This window comes from Cydia splendana, chromosome 12 (assembly GCF_910591565.1).
Source record: "Cydia splendana chromosome 12, ilCydSple1.2, whole genome shotgun sequence".
Lineage (NCBI taxonomy): Eukaryota > Metazoa > Arthropoda > Insecta > Lepidoptera > Tortricidae > Cydia > Cydia splendana.
In genome coordinates, this window is record NC_085971.1 from 13,913,380 (window position 1) to 13,935,170 (window position 21,791).

General features: G+C 35.8%; 1 protein-coding gene and 1 long non-coding RNA gene across 2 annotated transcripts in view; both read right to left on the reverse strand.

Annotated features, from left to right (window-relative positions):
* The window catches only part of LOC134795704 (CYFIP-related Rac1 interactor B), a 52,494-nt gene extending 38,490 nt beyond the window's left edge, over positions 1-14,004 (reverse strand). The window contains exon 1 of the mRNA XM_063767640.1: positions 13,406-14,004. Coding sequence (XP_063623710.1) covers positions 13,406-13,720 — 315 coding nt within the window. The 5' untranslated portion in view covers positions 13,721-14,004. The remainder of the gene's footprint in view (positions 1-13,405) is intronic.
* Positions 14,005-15,197: 1,193 nt separating this feature from the next.
* On the reverse strand, positions 15,198-18,276 carry LOC134795742 (uncharacterized). The gene is made up of 2 exons (XR_010144842.1): positions 17,300-18,276; positions 15,198-17,088 (listed from the first exon to the last, which is right to left on the reverse strand). It is a non-coding gene; the product is annotated as an uncharacterized LOC134795742 (long non-coding RNA).
* Between the last annotated feature and the right edge of the window lie 3,515 nt (positions 18,277-21,791).

The window sequence follows — 21,791 nt, forward strand, 5'->3', positions numbered from 1 at the left end:
TTGATCAGGAGGCGCAGACAAATGACAATCGTACATCGTCAAACGCGAAACGAAAAGAAAAATATGTCCGAGTGAACAGATGGAATGACAGAACGGGATGACAGATGCTGCGAAAATCACGTGACTATTTATATAAATTATTTAGCATCTGAGGCTTCTGGCTTAGCCGGTGTGATGTGACGCTGACATAGTGCACCGACTCGCCGCCGCTTAGGCTGAATCACCAGAGTCATGCGAGCTCCCATGCAGTGCTATTTTGCCTCAACTTCGCCTCCCCCTCGTAGTCTCTTCTTCCTAGTCCTTGCTGCAGGATCTGCTGGCTGAAGCTACCCCAAGTATCAGCATCAGTGACTATTTCCATACATTATTTAAGTTTCGATTGGCATTTTCTACCAACGACTGTCAACTTGGCTAGCTTGGCTTCATGGCCTGGCCATAGAATGTCATGGTTCGGAAGAATTAAGATCTTTATGTCAACGACGATGACGGAATTCAGGCATTAAATTGAAGACCCATAAACATGCAAAACTAAGTTCATTTAGGACCGGCGGGTATTATAAAATATTAGTAGACCGAGTGCGAACCGAAAAGCATTTGTAATAACACCCTTAGCTGTTGAGCTATGCGGTCGAGAGCAAAAAGGCAACAGAGTATGGGCTTTACATGTAGGTACTTACGGTCTTTATCAGCAGCTGCGTAATATGGTCTGTTGGGACGATCACATTGCGAAAGGCGCACTGCGCACATGCCACAGCATTTCCAAAAGGTCTTATAAACAGTTAGTTTTAATAGTACTTGAGACTAATTTGGTTGCACTGGATCGGGATGGGCCTGTATATTTAATAGCTAAACAGGGCAAGTCATGCCATTCTCTAGTATTGTGAAACGGTTTATTGCGATTGCGACATTTTCAAAGAGAACATAAGGTTTATGGTTTAACTTTATAGGATTATTTGGTGGTTCTTGATGTTATTAGAAAACATGAAATGAATTGGTTAGCTTACTTGTATAAATGTAAATAAATGACCTACAAACAGCAACGCTCTTAACTGTTTATCAGTGGACCTTAGGCCTTTTGTAATAAGGTCCACCGATGAACAATTGGACAGTTAACAGTGTGGGCGATGGTACCTACTTGTTTCTTGCATGCATATTGCTAGGTATAAAATAAAAGTTGCTAGAATACATGAGAAATGCATCTAACTGACAACATGAACCAACAAATAATTTGTATTAGTGTCATAACCTCATAACTCAACATTTCCATGTCAAAATAACATAGCAGTACGTCCGTCATCACGCCGAATTTATGTTGCTCGATATAAGTTAAACTAATATTTAATACTAGACGGGCCCGCAGCTCCGCTCGCGTAAATGAAATAAAGAGTTTGTCTTATGTTTAGTTAAATACCGACATTATTATGTATCCCTGCCAGGGTTTATAACTGTGATAAGGATTTCTTATTTCTCAAGTAGGTAGCCGTTATTTGGATAACTTAATTCGAAAATTTCTTATAACGTACGTAGGTATTTATTTAAAACTTGTTTTAACATAAAATGATTACTTATTGTTGTAAGCCTAGTTGCAGAAACGTTCATTAGATTACTTATTTTCCGCTTTAAGCCACGAATATGGACGACCACCACCCATAAATCGCCTTTTCATACAAACGTAGGTAGTCCCCATTTCCCTTTCTGGATCTTAACATTACTACGGCTAAGGTGACGCAACGATCCAAAGGACTCACCTGTACGGTTACCATAAGTTTGTCACTGACATAAACGCCGTCGAGAACGTAATTTACTTTCTATACATCCCGTTTGCACTAATATGCGAGTGCGAGCGAGATGTATAGAAAGTAAATAACGTTCTCGACGGCGTTTATGTCAGTGACAAACTGATGGTAACCGTACAGATCACGTCATGTTTCTTGCGATCTTGCGATAGCTCTCGCCATCGGGCGTCTCCCATTTTGTTGTCCCAAGTACGCTCGTCTCCCATTCTATAACTTTGTATTTTTGGCTCATCTCGGCAGCCCTTTCCCTGGACGAATGACAATGTTTGCCGAGCCATGAAAATCAATCTGAATAATAATAACTCATAAAGAAATTTAAAACAATAAAATACAAATTATTAACACGATAACCATACGATAATATTAATTTGATTGATATGTCATAAATGGCATAATTCACTCGTATGGGCTATGGACTAAGGTTGAGGTTGGCAGCACTTTTTATTTTACTTCGTGTAAATAACTCAGAAATACCTGTATACCAACATGACAAACATAATTTAGTTTACTTTAACTTACGGATTATTTGGTCTAATCTGTAGCACCGCCAAACGAAAGCAACCGAGAGTTCCCGAGAAATGGTCGAAGTCGTAAAATGAAGATTGATATGAAAATTTCTTTTCCTTATTGTAAATTAAATACGCATCGAAAGCGATAGTTTTTATGTTCTAGTTTTATTCTCATATGTAGATAATAGATTTAAACAGTTTTTTCTTATCATACGTGCGTTGTATTCGAGATACGTGTCAAAAACTTTTTTAGAAATTTGTAAGGCACCATCTCTCTTCTTCGCTCGTTTTTTATCCCGTTCTGGTTTTTCAATTTTATATATATGATTGCGCCATGAACAATTGAACACACCTAGGTCCATTATACTGCGCTTCATGCAAAGCACCGTGAAGTTAATTAGGTAATTACCTATAATATGCATCTGCATTTATGTAATTAAAAAATGAGAATTTTTCAGTTAGTTCCGGTGGCGTAACTTTTTATGTTAATGTTGTTATAAAATAGTAATTAAACCTCACCCACTTGATGTAATTGTGTGATTATCATAATATATTCAGTCTAGCCGCTCACATGATTGATATTTTTCAGTGACCTGTATTATTATGTGAAAATAAGGGTGACAGCTTGCAACTACAGTTGCATAAAGCATGTGAGTGGATAGAAGCCGTAAGGACTAAATCAATTTGTATCGCTCGCTGGCAGGACGTGAATTCTTTTCCTTCCCTTTGTACCTATCAAGCCAGAAACTTATGGACCGCACTAGGTACGATTACAAACTGCACTCGTATCCACATTAACTGGGTTAACTGACATTTGCATGATATAATGAGATTACCGCCTTACAGTATAAATCTTATAATTGGCTCCACGTGTTTTCATTTATATTTTTCCATAAATATACCTGTTTTATTTCAAAGCTGCTCTCTACAGTCAATTTTCACTCTAATACTTGGAAATGAGTGGAAGCGGTCGCCCACGACGTCTTTTTAAAGGAATTTCCTCCCACGGGCCTGCTGTAGATTTAGCTCCCTGCCGAGGTTTTCCAGACAGTTTTAATAAAGGAGTTCTTCAAAAAAAGAGAGTAAGTACAGCTTTTTTAAATGTAGTACAGTCAAAGAATCTAATACAGTACGTTTGTCAAAGTGACAATCAATATGAGAGCGCAAGGGACCTCATTCTATTGTCACTGCATGTGACAAAGTACGAAATGGTACTGAAATTAAATGCCTTGACCGTGCTAGGAGTTAAAAGTGTCCAAGTTTGACAGTTGCCACCAAAGTATCAAAAAACCGCGTGACAGTAAGGGGTGAATCCAAGCTAATTACGTATCGAAGAACTGTCATCGGGTTTCATTCACGACATTGTTACGTTTAAGTACATAATAATGGTTTGACGCTACACTATGAACGGGTCATTGTTCGCGTTTCTTTGATGTGTCGGCACCTACGTATTATGCGTAGCGAATTATGTGCAACAAACATCGCGTCGATGAAAACGCGATCATTAATAGTATTTTATGCAACCGTTGTTTAAGAGAGGTCAAAAAAGGCGAGTGGCGTGAGTAACAATTTGAGGCGAAGCCGAAAATTGTTAATAAAGACGCCACGAGTATTTTTTGACTCAGTTAAACAACGTTTCATACAATACTTTTTCTACGACCAAGCACTTACTTTGAAATAAAATTGTAAATTTAACAAATATTTTAAATTCATAAAGTAGCAAAAATGGAGGGTACGGGCGGGAAAACAATGAATGAACGAATGAAATTTAAAAAAAAAATGTCTATGGTTCACTTATTTGTCAGAGATGACATTTAAAATACGGGTGGCAACACTGTATTTCATTCAATATTTTTTAAGTGGTCATTACACGAAGTATCGTAAAATCGCCAAAAAGATACTGCGTGTATGCACGAATTCTTTTTTGGGGAATAGACTAAAGACTTGTCTTGACAACTATAAGGTAGGGTTTTAAATGTTTGTGCACGACCCTTTAAATGACAAATAAAAGTACGGGAGTAGAAAAAAACTTTAAACTATTAAGTTTCATGGGCGAATTTGCCTTTTGCAATATCTACATATGTAGTTACAAAGTTATTCAATTCATCGTTATCATATCGGACAGGTATACAAACTCTATTTATTGATATAAATCAATAAGAAGGAAATATTATGGGATCATACACAAATCGATCTAGTCCCACAGCAAAATCTATAATGCTTGATATGAGTAAAAAGAATTGATGCATTGTAAAAAATGGAACTTATACCTAAAGTCTACTTTTTTATTCGGTAGACTAACATGACATTTCATAGTATGAAATGACAGACGATGTTCATACTGTCAAATGTCATTTCAGTCTACCGAATAAAAAAATAAACTTTACCTTAATGAACGAAGTACTCAAGTGACTCAAACGAAGTCAAATGTAATCAAGCGAATTAGGTTACATTACATATACAATCAGTCAGTTCGCGTCTATAAATAGGAAACAGTTGATATGCGTACCCCGATAGCAAATTAATTGTATCAATAATTCTCATATCAATAATTCAATAACTAAATTGATGGATCCGTTGCCCCCAAAGGAAGTATATACGTCATTCAAACAATTCTCACGCGATCTATTCGAGTTGTGATCATTTTATTGGATGATTGTCACATGCATTTAAAGCGTGAAGAGATTGCCGGTTTATTACGGGTTGCAATCCGCTTTCCGTCGGATGTGCAGTGTTAGGATTAAATACTTAAGTACCTAAGTTTTTTTGTAAAAAAAATTTTTTTGATTTTTAGTTTTTATTGCGGAGTGTACTTTTCTTCCAACAGTCACTTAATACTCATCGATACAATTCTAACAAACCCAAACAAAATGCGTGTTATTTTATTTTGTCATAGGGTTTCTTTTACCACCTCCGGTGTCCATCATGAGATCAGCTCGATTGTACCATAATATTGCATTGTCACCCAACTTACATAATGTATGCGAAGTTTCCGCTTAATCGAATAATGGGAAGCGAGCCTAATTTAGCTTGCAAGATTAGACCCGAACAAACATATTACAAACAAACATTGCAAGTTAAATAAAAGCTTGTAATTAGACACATACGTTAGCGATTAACGAGATGGTTAAACTGATGAGATTCATACGCTTGGCTGAACGCTGAACACTTGCAACAGTCAAAGAGAGAAATGAGAAATTAGATAGTTTGTAGTTAGCGTATCGTTGTCGAGATTGCATGAGATGCTTGGAATTCTAAATAATATTGAGATGGACAGAGTTCTCAAATATGCAGATTGTGGACGTGACTCACTTCAGTCCAGACTTGGGATACGTTACACTGATTCAAGTCAAATGTTGCCTTCAAAAGTCGATAGCACTATGTACCTAACATGCACTAAACCTACTTGTACCATTAACCATGTTGTTGTAACATTATGTTGACAATTTTTTTTTATATAAGAGACAATCGAGCAGACAATTCGTCTGATTTTTTTACTGAAAGGCATTGTAACCATCTTCATTAAGAATGTAATGGCCTAGGTAGTAATAAAAGGGCAGTAGAGACCTGAAGCGTAGATTGCAGTAATTGGATAAATACTCCTCAATTGCAACCTTTCTTCCTGGTCATTGTCAGAACAAAAGGTTAACTTGTACTAATTTTAGCTCAAGTTATTTTCGAAACTACATTTTAGGATTAGTAGCATAAAACGAATAATTTTTACGTAATTCCTATTTACGTATGTCTACATAAGTATTATAAACCATGTTTATTGTGTAGAGCGCCTACTTCATAATAAATAAGTTTTCCTCAGTAGGGAGTTTATGTCAATTTCATTGGAAAGCTTCCAATCATAGACTAGGAATCCTCTAGACCGAGTTTAGAGCAATTATTTCATGCAACCGATGCTGCCAAAAATGCGGGGGTGCGCGGGACGAGGTGAGCGAGATCCCGTGCCGTGATTGGTCCGTTCAAACGACGAACGAGTTCACGGACGTCACACAAAGACACTTTCGACTCGAACATGGAGTAAATTTACCGTATGCGTGGCAGAGGGGGTAGCACGACTATGCTCAGTCTGGAGGATATTTTGTCTGTGCTTCCAATTGCCCATAGTCTAAAGCAGGCCACTGATGAGCCTTCCAAATGGATGCCGTTACAATGGATTCATCCAAATGGACGGCATCCTAATATTAAACATTGTACGTTTTTGACATTCACGGACCGATTTTGGATTGCAGCCACGCTATTTGGACTGTTGGAAGGCTCGTCAGTGGCCACCTTAATAAAACATGGTCTTCTCTTCCCAGAGTGACACAAGCCTACGTCACAATAACATGACTGCTTTATATAGCGCTATCGCATATTATCATAGTTATAGCGCTGTCGCATAATGACGTCGGCTTGTGTCAGTCACGTGACCACGAAAAGACCGGAAGAGAGTACCAGGAGGAGTATACCATGCAATTGCCTGTTTTCTGACTGTCTGGCAAATAAAATTTTTTGGAAGTACAACGTAGGCATATATACATTTTATGGCGTTAAAACACAGTAAACAAGTCTCTTCTCATCACCTATCTTGTTGTTTAATGTATGATTAACGTGAAAATTGCGGAAACGAGGTCAACAAAGATTATCGTCATCATCAGAGCATGTGTATAAGACAAGTGACAGACGGACGAGTATGATTGATAATATTATATCGCATTCAGTTGTTTTATATAACTTTTTCTGGAATACTTTTGTATACAACATAACATAAGGTATGTATATAGAACCGCGTAGATTCCCTGATTAACCGAAAATAATAGGTTCTGGTCCTACGGCCACGGCTAAAGGCCCTATGATATTTAAGTAAATCAAAAAATCAAAATCAAAAATATACTTTATTCATGTAGGCCTAGCAACAAGCTCTTATGAATCGTAATTAATCTTAATCTAATTATCAGAGCAATTTATTGATGTTAATATTATTCCATAATAAAATTGGATTATTATACATATCAAATTTAATACTAAGAATTTCACAAAAGAATCGTCAAACATTAAAAAGATTGTATAAAAAAATACTAGTCTAGAATTTCTAGAATAAAATCTAAATGTCAAAAAAAAGCATAAGTAACAAAAGAAGTAGATAGTATTACATCGGAATATCCATTTCCTCATCAATAATCAAATGTACCTAATAAATAAATAATCATTTCGAATAACAATTAATCCCACGTTGTAATATCATTCATGTAGTCTTGTGTGGTATAATAAGCTTTAGAAATAAGTTTACGCTTTACATAATTCTTAAATTTATTAATAGATAATTCAGTAATATGGTTTGGAAGTTTATTATAAAATCTTACACAATTACCCATGAATGATTTTTTAATTTTATGGAGCCGAGTGAAGGGCACTGCGAGCTTATGTTTATTTCTAGTATTAATATTATGAATTTCACAATTTTTCCTAAAATTTACAATATTTTTATGTACATACAGAATATTCTCATAAATGTATTGACAGTGCACTGTCATTATGTCAATTTCCTTAAATTTATCTCTAAGTGAGTCTCTATGGTTCATTTTGTATATTGCTCGAATAGCCCTCTTCTGCAGAACAAAAATGGTATTTATCTCTGAAGCACCGCCCCACAGTAAAATACCATATGCCATAATGCTATGGAAGTAACTAAAATATACTAATCGAGCTGTTTTCACGTCAGTTAACTGACGGATTTTGCTCACTGCAAAAGCTGCAGAGCTCAGTCTATTCGAAAGAGTAGCAATATGGGGACCCCACTGGAGTTTAGAATCTAAAGTTATACCAAGAAAAACTGTACTATCAACTAATTCCAATTCCTCATCCTTCACAATGACACTTGTTTGCACATGCCTTACGTTACTACTAGTGACAAACTTAATACATTTAGTCTTTTTCTCATTTAACAATAAATTATTAACATTGAACCAATTTACTACTTTTGAAATGGCATTGTTTACATCATTGTAAGCTTGTTGCTGTCGTTTGACTTTGAAAATAAGTGAGGTGTCGTCTGCAAACAATACTATATCATGGTGGGTCTTAACAAGGAATGGCAAGTCATTTATGTAGATAAGGAACAGGAAAGGCCCCAATATTGACCCCTGTGGTACACCCATAGAGACCAATGACCCAGGTGATCGCTGTCCATTCACATCGACCCTTTGTATTCTACCATTTAAGTAGGACTTAAGTAAATTCAGTGCCGATCCTCTAACTCCGTAATAATGAAGTTTCCTGATTAATGTTTCATGACAAACACAGTCGAAGGCCTTAGATAAATCACAGAAGACACCTAAAGCATCTCGTGACTCCTCCCAGGCATCGAAAATATGCTTAATTAGCTCAACACCGGCATCGGTTGTTGAGCGACCCCGTGTAAAACCAAACTGCTTATTATACATCAAATTATTAACGTTAAAATGTCGTACTAATTGAGAAAGAACTAATTTTTCAAAAATCTTGCTAAATGTTGGTAGCACAGATATCGGTCTAAAGTTAGTGGGGTCAGAGCTGCTACCAGATTTAAATAAAGGAATTACTTTACTATGTTTCATTAGATCAGGAAACTCGCCGCAATCAACACTGTTGTTAAATATAACTACCAAGTCAGGCGCTACAATTTCAACTAAGGATTTGACAGCATGGACAGAGACTCCCCAGAGGTCATTAGTTTTTTTGACATTAATTGATTTAAACGCCTTTATTACATCTGAGGTACAAACATGTTCAAAATGAAGGTCTCCACAACACTCTGGAGCGTTATGTTTTAATAATGTAACAGCAGATGAGGGTGATGAATTTAAATCCTTAGTTGTGGATACTGGTACCTCGGTGAAAAATTTTTCAAATTCTGTAGCTACTTCTAAATTGGAATCTATAATTTTGTTATCAATGTTTAGTTTAAGCTCTTTAATTGTGTGTTTAGAGCGACCAGTCTCCACATTTATAACTTTCCAGGTTGCTTTAACAATGTCGGAACTACTTTTTATTTTCTGACTTAGATAATTTCGCTTAGCTATATGACAATCTACTTTAAACTTCTTCGAATACTCCTTCACATGTTCTTTAAATTCATCACTCTGATTAAACCGCCGTTCCTCATATAAGGCATACAGTTCACGTCTTCTTTGATGTAAGTCCGCAGTAGCCCACTCACTAAAAACTGATGCACCACTAACTACGACCGATTTTGAGGTGAATATCGCATTATAATGATCCATAAAAGTGTGAAAGAATGAATTATACATACTATTAGGACTCATATCGGAAGACAAAAAGGGTAGCGCCTGAACTAAACTTAGCTTCATTCTTTCCACGCGGTCCGAGGTTACTGGTATGTATGTCATCATCATCATCATCATATCAGCCAGAGGACGTCCACTGCTGGACATAGGCCTCCCCCAAAGAGTGCCACAACCTTGCGCCAACCGCATCCAGCGGACTCCTGCGACCTTAACCAGGTTGTCAGTCCACCTTGTGGGGGGTCTACCCCCACAAGGTACTAACAAGGTACTAAGGTTTAACTATGTAATTAAGTATATCAAATTGATCATCGAACATAATCTTGATCTTCCAGGCAAGGTTATTTTTTTATATAAAGACAGGTAATATTTTTGACATTTTTTTTGCCGACACTATAATATTACTACCAATGTTTTTAGGTACATGTGGACTATTAAATTAAATGGCTATAAATGTTCAGATCTTGGAATATTAAAAATGACTGACACGTTTTGTTTTTGACTTGAGCTCTTTAGGATGAATCGGCATTTACCAATAGTGTTGCTATTTCAGAAGACAAGAACAAAACATGATGTAAAATAATGCGTATGTATACATACGTATAAAATCTAATAACAATTCAAAAGACAGATGTGATGGAGTTTCTTTTTTATTTATATTATAATTATGTGATACAATTTTTTTATTATAATACCTACTAGTAAATATTGTAAGATTTGTAAGCGGTATTTTAATTTAAAAAAATCATGTAAACAGCGATCATTCGAAATCAAATTTGTGGCCATCTCGCCATAACACGCAAGATCCAGACTATTCCAAACTAGCCATAGGCAAAATTTTAGAAAAAAAAAACGTTTGTAGCAGGTAGACAAGGAATGGAGATGGAGCCCAAAATAATGGCGCCCATTGTAACGGTCGGCCGGCAAACAGTGAGGGTTTTAGCACTTTGTTTTTTTTTAACTAGCGTCAATTTCAAGAAGCAGTGACGTTCTAAATATATTCGGGTGTGGACAATTTTTTTTAATAATATGCAGATGTGCATTACGTGCAAGTTGCGGAAAGTTTCCAAAAAGTTGGAAACATTCTCGGAAATTCCAGAAGAATTTTACAGGAAACAAAGGAACTTTCATTTTGTAAATGGAACATTTCGTTTTCCCTACAAAAACATGAGATTTCTCCCAAAATTTTCCATGTGGAAACTTCGCTAGTTTGGAAACTTATCCACTGTAAAGAGGCAACTAACGATTTTCGATGTTCAAGGTGAGCCCAGATATTTACAGTTCAGATATTTATTGCCATTATCTGCATGATAACCAGGCGGCTTAGCACGGTCGCGTTTTTATCCCTTGTCACCATGCCTGTCACGTTCTAACAAGTATGTAAGTGCGAAAGGGACGCGCATAGTGATAGTCGATAAAAATGGAACCGTGCTGAGCCCGCAGACCTTCAAAGGTCGATCGATAGGATATTTTAATCGGACCTTTACCGAGACTCTTCACGGTGAGATACGCACAACGCTTGCTTGACTTTGCTATTAATAATGGCTTGGTAATAAGATACCGTAAATATTTCATGATGCACATAATTTTTGTTTTCTCTCTGTTATTATTTATCGTATGGCATATGTACATGTCACTGGATTACAATGTCAAAGTTAAGGTTTCGTTAAAATTTCGCCCTTCCCAGGTACGCAACTGCTTCATCTGACAGGTTCTTAAAGGGTCTGTTGTTCGTGCAGTTCATAGTGATTGTCACCAATAAATGTTTTTATTCTTTAATCTATTTTATAAATTGCCTACCATTTGGTTGGGTTGAAAAAAAAACAGCGATTATCGGCGAAAATAAAATGAAACAAAATATGAAATCAATCATACCTGTTTAATTTTTTACGAAAAACGCCGGAGATGCTTATGGTGTAAAATGGGAATTACATGAACAAAACACGCTAAAAAGCGACAGTTAAGCAGGTGTCGCTTGCTCGCTTGTGTTTCCACAATTGTTGTTAATTTCTGCTTATGTATTATAGGTCTTATGGCTGAGATGATGATGATTATAAGTATCGCCTGGAAGGTCGAAAGTACAGTGAGGGCATTTCTTTCGCAAATGTTTCGGATAAACTTTCGGATAAAAGAAGACGATTAGAACCTAACTTTGAGCTACAGATAGGTACCTAAAACTTTTTCAAACTGTATTTTATACTCCAGTATATAGTATAAGTAGACAGGTATTTAGTAAATGTAATTGATCTACTTAATGTTTCAATTATGTAACTTGGTTGCAAAATAAGTATACCTAGGCAAGAGAAGAAGAGATAATTTGATATAATGATTTAATTTTCCGTTAAGTAGTTTCATACAGCATTTACTGCTTTGGTACATAACACACAAGTCACACAACACATAAGTATGATAGAGTAAGAGTATGCATAGTCCTTAGTTTCCGACCGAAGCTGGATTTTTTGCCGAAACCGAACCTTCGGCCAAAATAAGATTTTTGTGCCAAAATCTGCCGTAACCAAACTTCGGTCGGACACTACCGACAAAATAGCTGCGGCGCGGCCGAAAGGTTCATCAGTTTTTAGCCGAAATCGAACATTCGGCCGAAACATAATCTACCGAAAGCTAAACCGAAACTTCGTCATCAACGATTTCGTTGCTGGTGACCCTAATGGCTCATTGTGATTCCTTGGGCCCTCATATGGCGGGTCAGGCCTTTGCTCTTGAAGATCCTGTGACACTTGTGCTTGTGACAGTAGTTGCCCTATCGCATTGTATGTGTATGTACACATACAAGATAGAGTGTGTACATTGTGTTAAGAATCTTTTGTTTGGTTGTGTTATCTGTGAAAGAACTTATCACTTGACAGAATGTAATCAAACTGATAAGCAAACTCGTGATAAGATATGGCTCATGAAAAGGATGCATACTTTAATAACTATGCTATTTTATTTATTTACACATTAGAAATAATTAAGTAAGTATAAGTCGGAAACAGACTTTCAGTGTTAATGAAGTTGGCAACAGGCGGTCCTATCGCTAATTAATAAAGTTTATAATGATGTTTATATTATCTAAATGATAATGATTAGTAAGGTTCCGCTAGCAAATATTCCACGATTCATAATAAAAGACAACTGTTATATCCTCAGGTAAAAAAGTTTGGAGTTTGCTCTAGAACACCACTGTCCCTTATCAGTTCCGACTAATTATGGCAACCCTAGTTATATAGATATAATGTTTTAAGACAAAAAAAAGAACAGTTAATTATCCACTTGTGGGATAACTATCAGTTTTTTTTATATTTTAATTTGATTTTTTTTTAAAGGAGATGGTTCACTGTTTATTTTGTATTAAGCAAAAAACCTGCTATCATGAACCACAATTTTAGAAATAAATGAAAAATGGATATAACTCATACAGGCAGTGGATATTTACATTTCTTGTTCATTTTTAACATTGATTTTACTTCACATAATATTTTCATCCATTACCAACCATAGTAAGAATCTCGGGTTAGGTAATACACAACTAACACAACTAATACAATACTAACACTCAGCAACAGCAAGAACTTATTTACTATGTCACGACTTTGAATGCAACAAGGAGGCGAGGGTATTCATTGTTTTTTTAAAGTGTACATGTATGTATGAAGACTCCTTAAGACTATTGTATATAAAATTTAACATAGATGCCTACATAAAAACTTTTAAAGAACAAGTTATTAAAACCATTCATTACCATGATTCAGACCCAATCTTACCAGCTTCACCGGCCAGTAGTAAAAAGGTTTTATCTTTATATATGTATTAATTGGTAACTTACCCGCTGTAGCTCCACAGAGTGGTTGTAGCATCGCAGCAGCTTATCCACCAGCGGTTTGACCGCGCGCCAGGCTCGCTCCTGAGATATCCGCGACGGATCCGCTATAGCCTCTCGTATCTCCTTCCCAGCCCCCTTATAACACTGTATCTCCTCCAAAATCTTCTCAGACTCCAACAAAACTCTCTGAACTTCCTCGTACACTTCCTTCTCTGTTTCCGTGGGCGCAGCGTTCTCGAAATCCAAAAAGATATCGTAGCGCGGCGACGAACAACAATTCGAGTCGTCACGGGCCAAAAGACTCAACAACTTCCCCATTTTTGTTTATATAAAAATAATTCACTGTACTATTAAATATTACTCATCAGTGGCAAAGGTATCATCGCCTATGATAACTGTCTTGGAAGAGCACTTCTGTTTGAAAATTATACACTTTTATTCTTTGTTTTATTATGTAACGTTTTTATACAAAATTCACCGTCCTTCGATTTATTAAAATATATTTAACACGCCCAAATACTACGCGAACACAGCACACAGCGACCCAGCCCAGCCCGACTGCGACAAACGAAACCACCGTCCTCAGACAGAAGGCAGGGCGAAGTGTCAACTGTCAATTGTTTGTCAAACCGACATTTTCGCCAGTGTTGTCAGCAATTCTTTTTAATGCCCTCTCCACATTTGTGCTATCACGCCGGGATGATTTGGCAAGTGACAGCGAGCACCTCTTTGTAATCTAATCTTGAATTATATTAATACTACTTACTAGCACTTACTAGAACCCAAATTTTCCATTTTTATCATGTGACAGATAAGCGTGGACAGTACGTAACGTAATGTTATAGCCGTAACACACTACCGCACCGCACCAAAGTCAAGAAGAATATATCTCTTTCACGCTCTCACTTATGTACGTTAGTACTATTTATTATACTGTGCTTATGGTTTCGGCGCACCAAGTCCGCGTTGCGGTGCGGTAGTGTGTTACGGCTTTTGTTTCGCAAGTTCTCTTTAACCAGTTTAACCCGACACAAAAAATGGAAAACAAAGCGCGAAGGCATGAATAATGCGCGAATTCAATTAAATCTCACACTTCGCGTATTTAATACACTATTTTAGAATGCGCTGTCTTAAAAAACTTGTATCCTTAATTTAAAAGAATGTCTAAAAAAATTGCACTGTCAATAGTGTCAATGTGAATTGCCTTGTTTTGTTATTTGAATACTTGACTCACTTGAGTACGATTTGAGTTTCTTTCTTTCTTTCTTCACTCGACTTTGGTAATATAAGAATTCATAAGTGATCAAAAAGTGTAGTGTAGGTGTTCAGAGAAAGGATGGCAGAAGAAGCAACACGAAATTTAAGTACAAGTGATGTTTCACAAATCAGTCAAATTTTAATCTTAGCCGTTGCTTCATAAAACAAAATGTTTCATACGACCCGGGTAATGTTTCCTATAAGACTCGCAAATCCGGACTCGCTAATCCCAAGATCGCTATAATCCGGATTGTTGGGGGGACCGGGAGTGCACTACATTAAAAAATGGGCTAATGAAAACAATTCAATATTCAGGAAATTTTGTTTCTTCCCTGACAAAGAGACTGTGCCTTCCAAATGAAGTGGCAAAATATCAAGCGAAAGAGTTTAACTGAGTTTTGTACTGGTTAGTTTTACTAATTTCTGTAGTTTCTTTAAGTAATAATTATGTTAATACATCGTAACTAGCAAAACATTTACTATGTTGTAATTAGATAGGTATGTTAAAATAATGAATGATGGAAAGGAAAGTGAAAAGTTATTTTACCATATTTATTTATCATCATAAGTGTATTACATCGACACATTGCCATTAAACATATGAATTTAATTTACAAATAAGATTTTCTTTTCTACATACATAATATTTACAAAATCCTTATCATTTTACATTTAGCTACACAGATTCCGTCGTTAAGCAAGTCCGTGAGCAAATTGAGGTATATAACTTAATTCTATCCCCGTAAGTAGGTGTGTACATTCGTAACATTAATCTAATAAAATTATTGTTGAGATAATTTATGTCTCAGATTAACTATTTTCGTGTTTTAAGCAGTTGTGTTGTATATAGTAAGAAATTATTACTGTTATTATTGGCTTAATTAACTTCTTGAGGCCTTAGTGGCAAAGAGAATAAAATGTAGACCCCTGAGAATTAAGGGGGGGGGGGGGGGGACCAGACAATTGCCAACAATGGTAACTTTGCTGGTTTCCAACCATATAGAATAGAAGATAGTTTACCACCATATTTAATTGTTCTCCAGCCAAGATCATGGTAACCTTGCACCCTCAGAAGCTTGGTTAATCACTGTGTGGCTGTCCATTTTGTGAATTTTGTAACAAACACACATTTCATCTACCTACAGCCAATAAACCATGATAATTTCCAACTAGTGATCTGACTGTCATTTTGTATTAGTAAATCTAAGGCATATATTATTTCAAGCCCCTGTAAAAGTATGAAATAATTAGGAGAAAAGTGGACAGAGAATGATACTGCTTTTTTAAACAGCTGTCCGACCGATGGCAATATGCGAAAAGCGAAAAGTGATGGTTTTTCATAGCAAGTGTTTTTTTTTTAATTTTTATAGTACCAAAGATTAATATATACACCTCTTTTTATGACACGGAAATTCCGATCGCTAGTCACTTCCTCGCCACTGGTAGGTCAGCTGCCTGTAGATGGGGTGGCAAGCCCATGAAATATCATAATTTTCGATTTGATTTTCTAATATTAAGTAATTGTGTTGTGTAATCCTTTAGCAATGGCACTAGTCTCAAGTTCAGAACTCTTAACATTGCTATATGTATGGTTAACTACTCAATAAAATTAAGTTTGCTCAATAGAAAATCAAATAGAAAATATTACACACCGGCTTCTACCTCACAATAAGGTTAAAATTAAATTCTACTCTTAAAAAAGATTTTCTAAGAAATTTACAAATATCTTAATGATCATATATTTTTTAAAGATCAGTCTAACATTCGATAAAAATTTACAACTTTAATGTCTAACATATTATAGTTATATTTATTAAGGCTACGGCCTTAGCAGGCCTCGTTCTCTTTTTGCGAATTACTGTCACTATTATGAACTTATATAGTTCCTTTTTTTAGCATTTGAAAAAAGGTAAACAATCTTGACATGTCTTTTTATTGAAAAACACTTTTGAAAAACAAGGCACGGCAATTATGTAACAATTATGAATCATATACGATTATTTACATTCCTTTGCTTTCATAAGTAATAGTTACTGATTTTTAAAAAGCGTTTTTCAATTAAAAGACACGTCAAGATCGCGTAGACTTTTTTGAATGCTAAAAAAACGAACCATAGTACCTATGAAAGTTTGACGGGAGTATTACATTATGTAGGCATGATTTACTAATTATAATATAATAATATATACGTTTATCTTCTTGCAGGGTACATTTTAAAACAATTCTTTATTTATTACGTGTACGAACTCAGCCTTTTAAATATCAGAAATGGTACTTGATCGTAATTTTTCAAATATTAACATCTATTGAGTGGATAATAGTGGTTTGTTATTGGTATTTGCCTCATTTGCCCAAATATATGTCTTGCATCTCTTTCCTTTAAATAGCAACCGAAAGTGACGCAAGATATAAGGTCGACCAATGGTCAGCTCAGAGGGTTGCTGATAGCATAGAGAAAAAAATACATAGAGTGCTCACTCCATACAAGTTTTAGTACCAAAACGACTAGCGGTACTGATAATTCCGTTACTCGATGCTAGATGACGACTTCGAAAATAATAGTCGTTTTGGTATCAAAACTGTTGTATGGACTGAGCACTCTATTCTTACTATATTTCTCTATGCTGATAGTAGGTACACTTGGGTATAGAAACATAGATTAGATTTCTACTCTTATGTTTATGAAGCCGAGCCGTAAATGATGTAATCTTAAGTGCAGTATAAAATATGAAGTATCGCTCTTATTCTCTTAACAATAAAGTCGCGTCAACATTATTTTGAACACCTGGCCCGCTTAGCAACTTCTGCTGCTGACTGTACCGATGATCCTAGTGAACTCCAAAATAAATAAGTTAAATTAATTTCATCATATATTACAGACGATTTATGCTGTATCACCGGAGATACATTTTTTGGTGGCTATTTAGTAAGGACATAATATACATTGATAGTTTAGACTCGTGCATGATAATTGATTAATGACCTAATACAAAATGACATGATAGAGATCTCGCGGAGAATGTGTTTCTATTAGTACTTATGTACTTCAATTCACTTCTAAATCTTGTAAGTAAACACTAATTAATCTTAGGCCATTATCACACTCATTATGGTAACTCGTTAATCTACAAGTAGGTAAAGTAGGCAAGAGGATATTTTCTTATTTAAGCTGTTTTAATAATGCCAGATACTAAATGATAGTTCCATTGCCCCAATTTGTTCGATTGATCTGTAATTTTAGTACATAATTGGCACAAAACCAGGTATATCGTCATTTAGTATGTGTATAAAAACAGAATTTTAAACAGCGCGGCGACGTGAACGGGTTATGAGATTTCCGTATACCTGGATATTATACTTTTCTGGGTCACCTATACCAGGAAAACGTGTCATCTTACGGCAGTCTCCAATATGTGCACAGCTTTATTTGTCTGACAGAGTAATGAGAATGTTGTGTGGGAATGTGGAATAGTCATATTTTTGTAATTAACGAGTTTCTGTCCCAAGTAAATGAAAGTCGAAACAAATAAGTAACATAATAATCAGACATCGTAAATTTTATAGCATTTTAGGTGCAGCGGAGTGGTGTTAACGGAATTGGTATAAACAATTTCAACCCTAATGATTAATGAGCGTTAATTACGTTAATTAATATTAACTGAAATGGTAAATTAAGGTTAATACCTTAATTTACCATTTCAGTTGGAATTATCTATTATATCTATACCAATTCCGTTAACACCACTCCGCTGCACCAAAAATGCTAGAAATTTACGATGTCTGGTAATAATAGTTTCAAATACATTAAACATTGAATTAAACGAAGTGCTCAAGTATACCCGACAAGAGAACGTGTATTTTTTATGATATAGGAGGCAAATGCCTGATGGTAAGAAATTACCCGCGCCCATGGACACATGAGGGCAAGTGCGTTGCCGGCATTTAAGATGGGAGTACGGTCTTTTCTTGAAGGTTTTCATGTCGGTCCAGAAATGCCAAGTATATCTTTGAGCGCTTCATCATGACATATATTATTGTAACAAAACTGACTGTACGTTACAATCGTAGTGAAGACATTTCATTAGACGTAAAAGGGCCATTCTTTATTTATTTCGTCGATTTATTTTGTCAGATTTTGATAAAAATTGGTAGACCTAGGTTTGAAGTTTGAACAGCTTCTCATTCTGGTCAGAATAAACACTAAATCCCAATTTGGGACGAAAAAAAATGTGTAAAATTCCGTTGAGTTACGAAAACCCCATACGTTTTAAATATATTAAGAACAGGTCACTCACGTATTTTAAGTCGAAAAACGCTCGACATGTTTCACTTCGTACCGAGAGTGTCATCAGGAGCTTGCGTTGACGGTGACGGACCGGCGCAGACTGCGGGCGCCCGATGTCTCGGCGCGGGCGCCGGTGGCGGCAGTAGGGGGCGAGAAACTACCCTCGTTTATGGCATTATTGTCAAATGATGGGTTGCACACAACACTCACTACGTCATTCGCTAATAGCCCCGTTCTTAATATATTTAATGCGTCTGTGTCTCACGGAAGTTTTGTTCCCATACGTTTTCGTAACTCAGTGGAGGATTTTGTAGGACTACATACGGTGAAATTGCGCTTATGTTGTACAGAATTGGGAACTCTGTCTACCAAATTTAATCAAAAAATGAGAAAAAAAAAAAGCAAACAAATTAAAAAATAGCCCAAAAACGATTAAGTACCTACACAGTTCGTGTACACAACAATAAATAGAATACAAATAACATCTATAATATCTACAGACTAAGTTATCGTCTTAAATTATTTGGTGTAAAGATCCGTCTTAGGTCTAGTAAAAATTCAGCAATCACCCTTCTCTTGTAGCACTCTTTTGACAAATTAACTTTTAAGTAAATAGCATGTAACTATAATATAATTTATTCGTAGATGGATTATAACCATACATCGCACTCGAGGAGGCATTTTGCGGGCACGTCCGCAACGTAACGTTTGCAAAAAAATTAATCAATTTTCGAGTCGTCAGGGTAAGGTATTTGTACTTAGTATTTGTAACCTGGTATTTAAACATAATGACGCATGATTATGATTTGTCGAATCATGATTCCTATAACAGTTTCTACAAGTCTTTTTGGTAAGGTTTAATAATTAAAAAAATAGGAAATATATTTGTACCGTTACCATAAAAAAATACTGTCATAAGGGACCATCATTCAAAGCGAGAGATATAACAAATTAAAAATCATGCGTCATTATGATTATTTAATACTTTGGTATTTACCAGGTTACAATGTACAAGTACCTTACTCTGACGACTCGAAAATTGATTCATTTTTTATGCAAAATGTTACTAACTGACGTGCTCGCAAAATGCCTCCTCGAGTGCTGTGTATGATTATCAGACATAGTAAATTTTATAGCATTTTCGGTGCAGCGGAGTGGTGTTAACGGAATTGGTATCAACAATTTCAGCCCTAATGATTAATTAGCGTTAATTACGTTAATATTAACCTTAATTTACCATTTCAGTTGGAATTATTGGCGTTGACGACCGGTCTGGCCTAGTGGGTAGTGACCCTGCCTGTGAAGCCGATGGTCCTGGGTTCGAATCCCAGTAAGGGCATTTATTTGTGTGATGACACAGATATTTGTTCCTGAGTCATGGTTGTTTTCTATGTATTTAAGTATTTATATATAATATATCGTTGTCTGAGTACCCACAACACAAGCCTTTTTGAGCTTACTGTGGGACTTGGTCAATCTCTGTAAGAATGTCCTATAATATAATTATCTATACCAATTCCGTTAACACTACTCCGCTGCACCAAAAATGCTATAAAATTTACAATGTCTGATGATTATAACGAGTACACTTTTAATAAGTAATCATTTAGCAGTTTATTTGCGTGGTAGCGGCATTCAAATTTTTCCTTTTTTCGATGTTATTTTGAAATTACTCACAACGCGTCTTGCTTGCTTGCGACATGTTCAACATGTGTTAGTGTTGGAGAAATGCTCTTACAGTAATTTCACATTAAGATATTTATTTACCTCCTGAGACCCAGAAGCAATTGTTTTGTTTTTGAAGTTGGAACCCTTAGTTATACAGAGGTCACTTCTGATTTAATAATTTGTTATCTAATGTTTTGATACTACCTTGACGATATCTAACGCTGATTGGTGCTCGTGAGATACACTGAGTCGTGTTAAGATCGGATCATAACGAAATCGAAACGTATCTACCCGTTAGCCGGTTAGCCGTTATAGCCAATCGAAAAGCAAAATATGAATCGTCCCGTGGTCATTTCCCATCATCTACTTATTCGATTGACATTAATGATTGATCGGGCCCAGAGGTATTTCCCATTCTTTTGCTTTTACTTATTCGACCGATAGAAAGGGGCCAAACTTCGATTTTAAATGTCTGCGGTTATAACTTATAGCCCTGTCCCCGCCTTTATCAAGTTACATCTGCTTTATATTGTTTTTATTTGGATAATGCATAATGTTGTCTTTGGATTGCAACTCGTTCAATGTTGATTTAATTTTCCTATCCTATTTGTATAGGTTTATTTTATCGTCATCGTGGGTTTATGCAATTCTAGCATATTAGAGTTTAAACATAGTAAGATGCATAAATCTTTCAGAATTTCGCAACGCCGGGGCGGACTAGGTAATAAATTCCATTATGCTAGTTTCGCGCGCTTAATACCTATTCTAACAATATACAAAATGTTTGGTGTTTCGTGATGTTAACCCTATCTAGAATATTACAAACATACACCCAAGCATCCATTTAATGTACCTACGAGAATTAAAAATTTACAAAATTACCAGTATAGATTCAGCGTAGTTTCTTTGTCTTATAGAACTATAAAATCCTTAAACAATAGAATTCAACCTCTTACGAATTGGGAGTCGATTTACAGTAGGCATTAGCTGGATGGTTTTGGATGTAACCTACCTTCTGAAATAGCATAAAATGCTTTAATGAAAATGCATGAAAAAATGCGACTAAACAGTTAGTATATTGTGAATTATCATACAACTTATATACAAATGCATTCAAGTTTAGGCCAGCAAGATACGGTACGTTTCATTCAATATTTTAAGTAACAGTTACCTAAAATA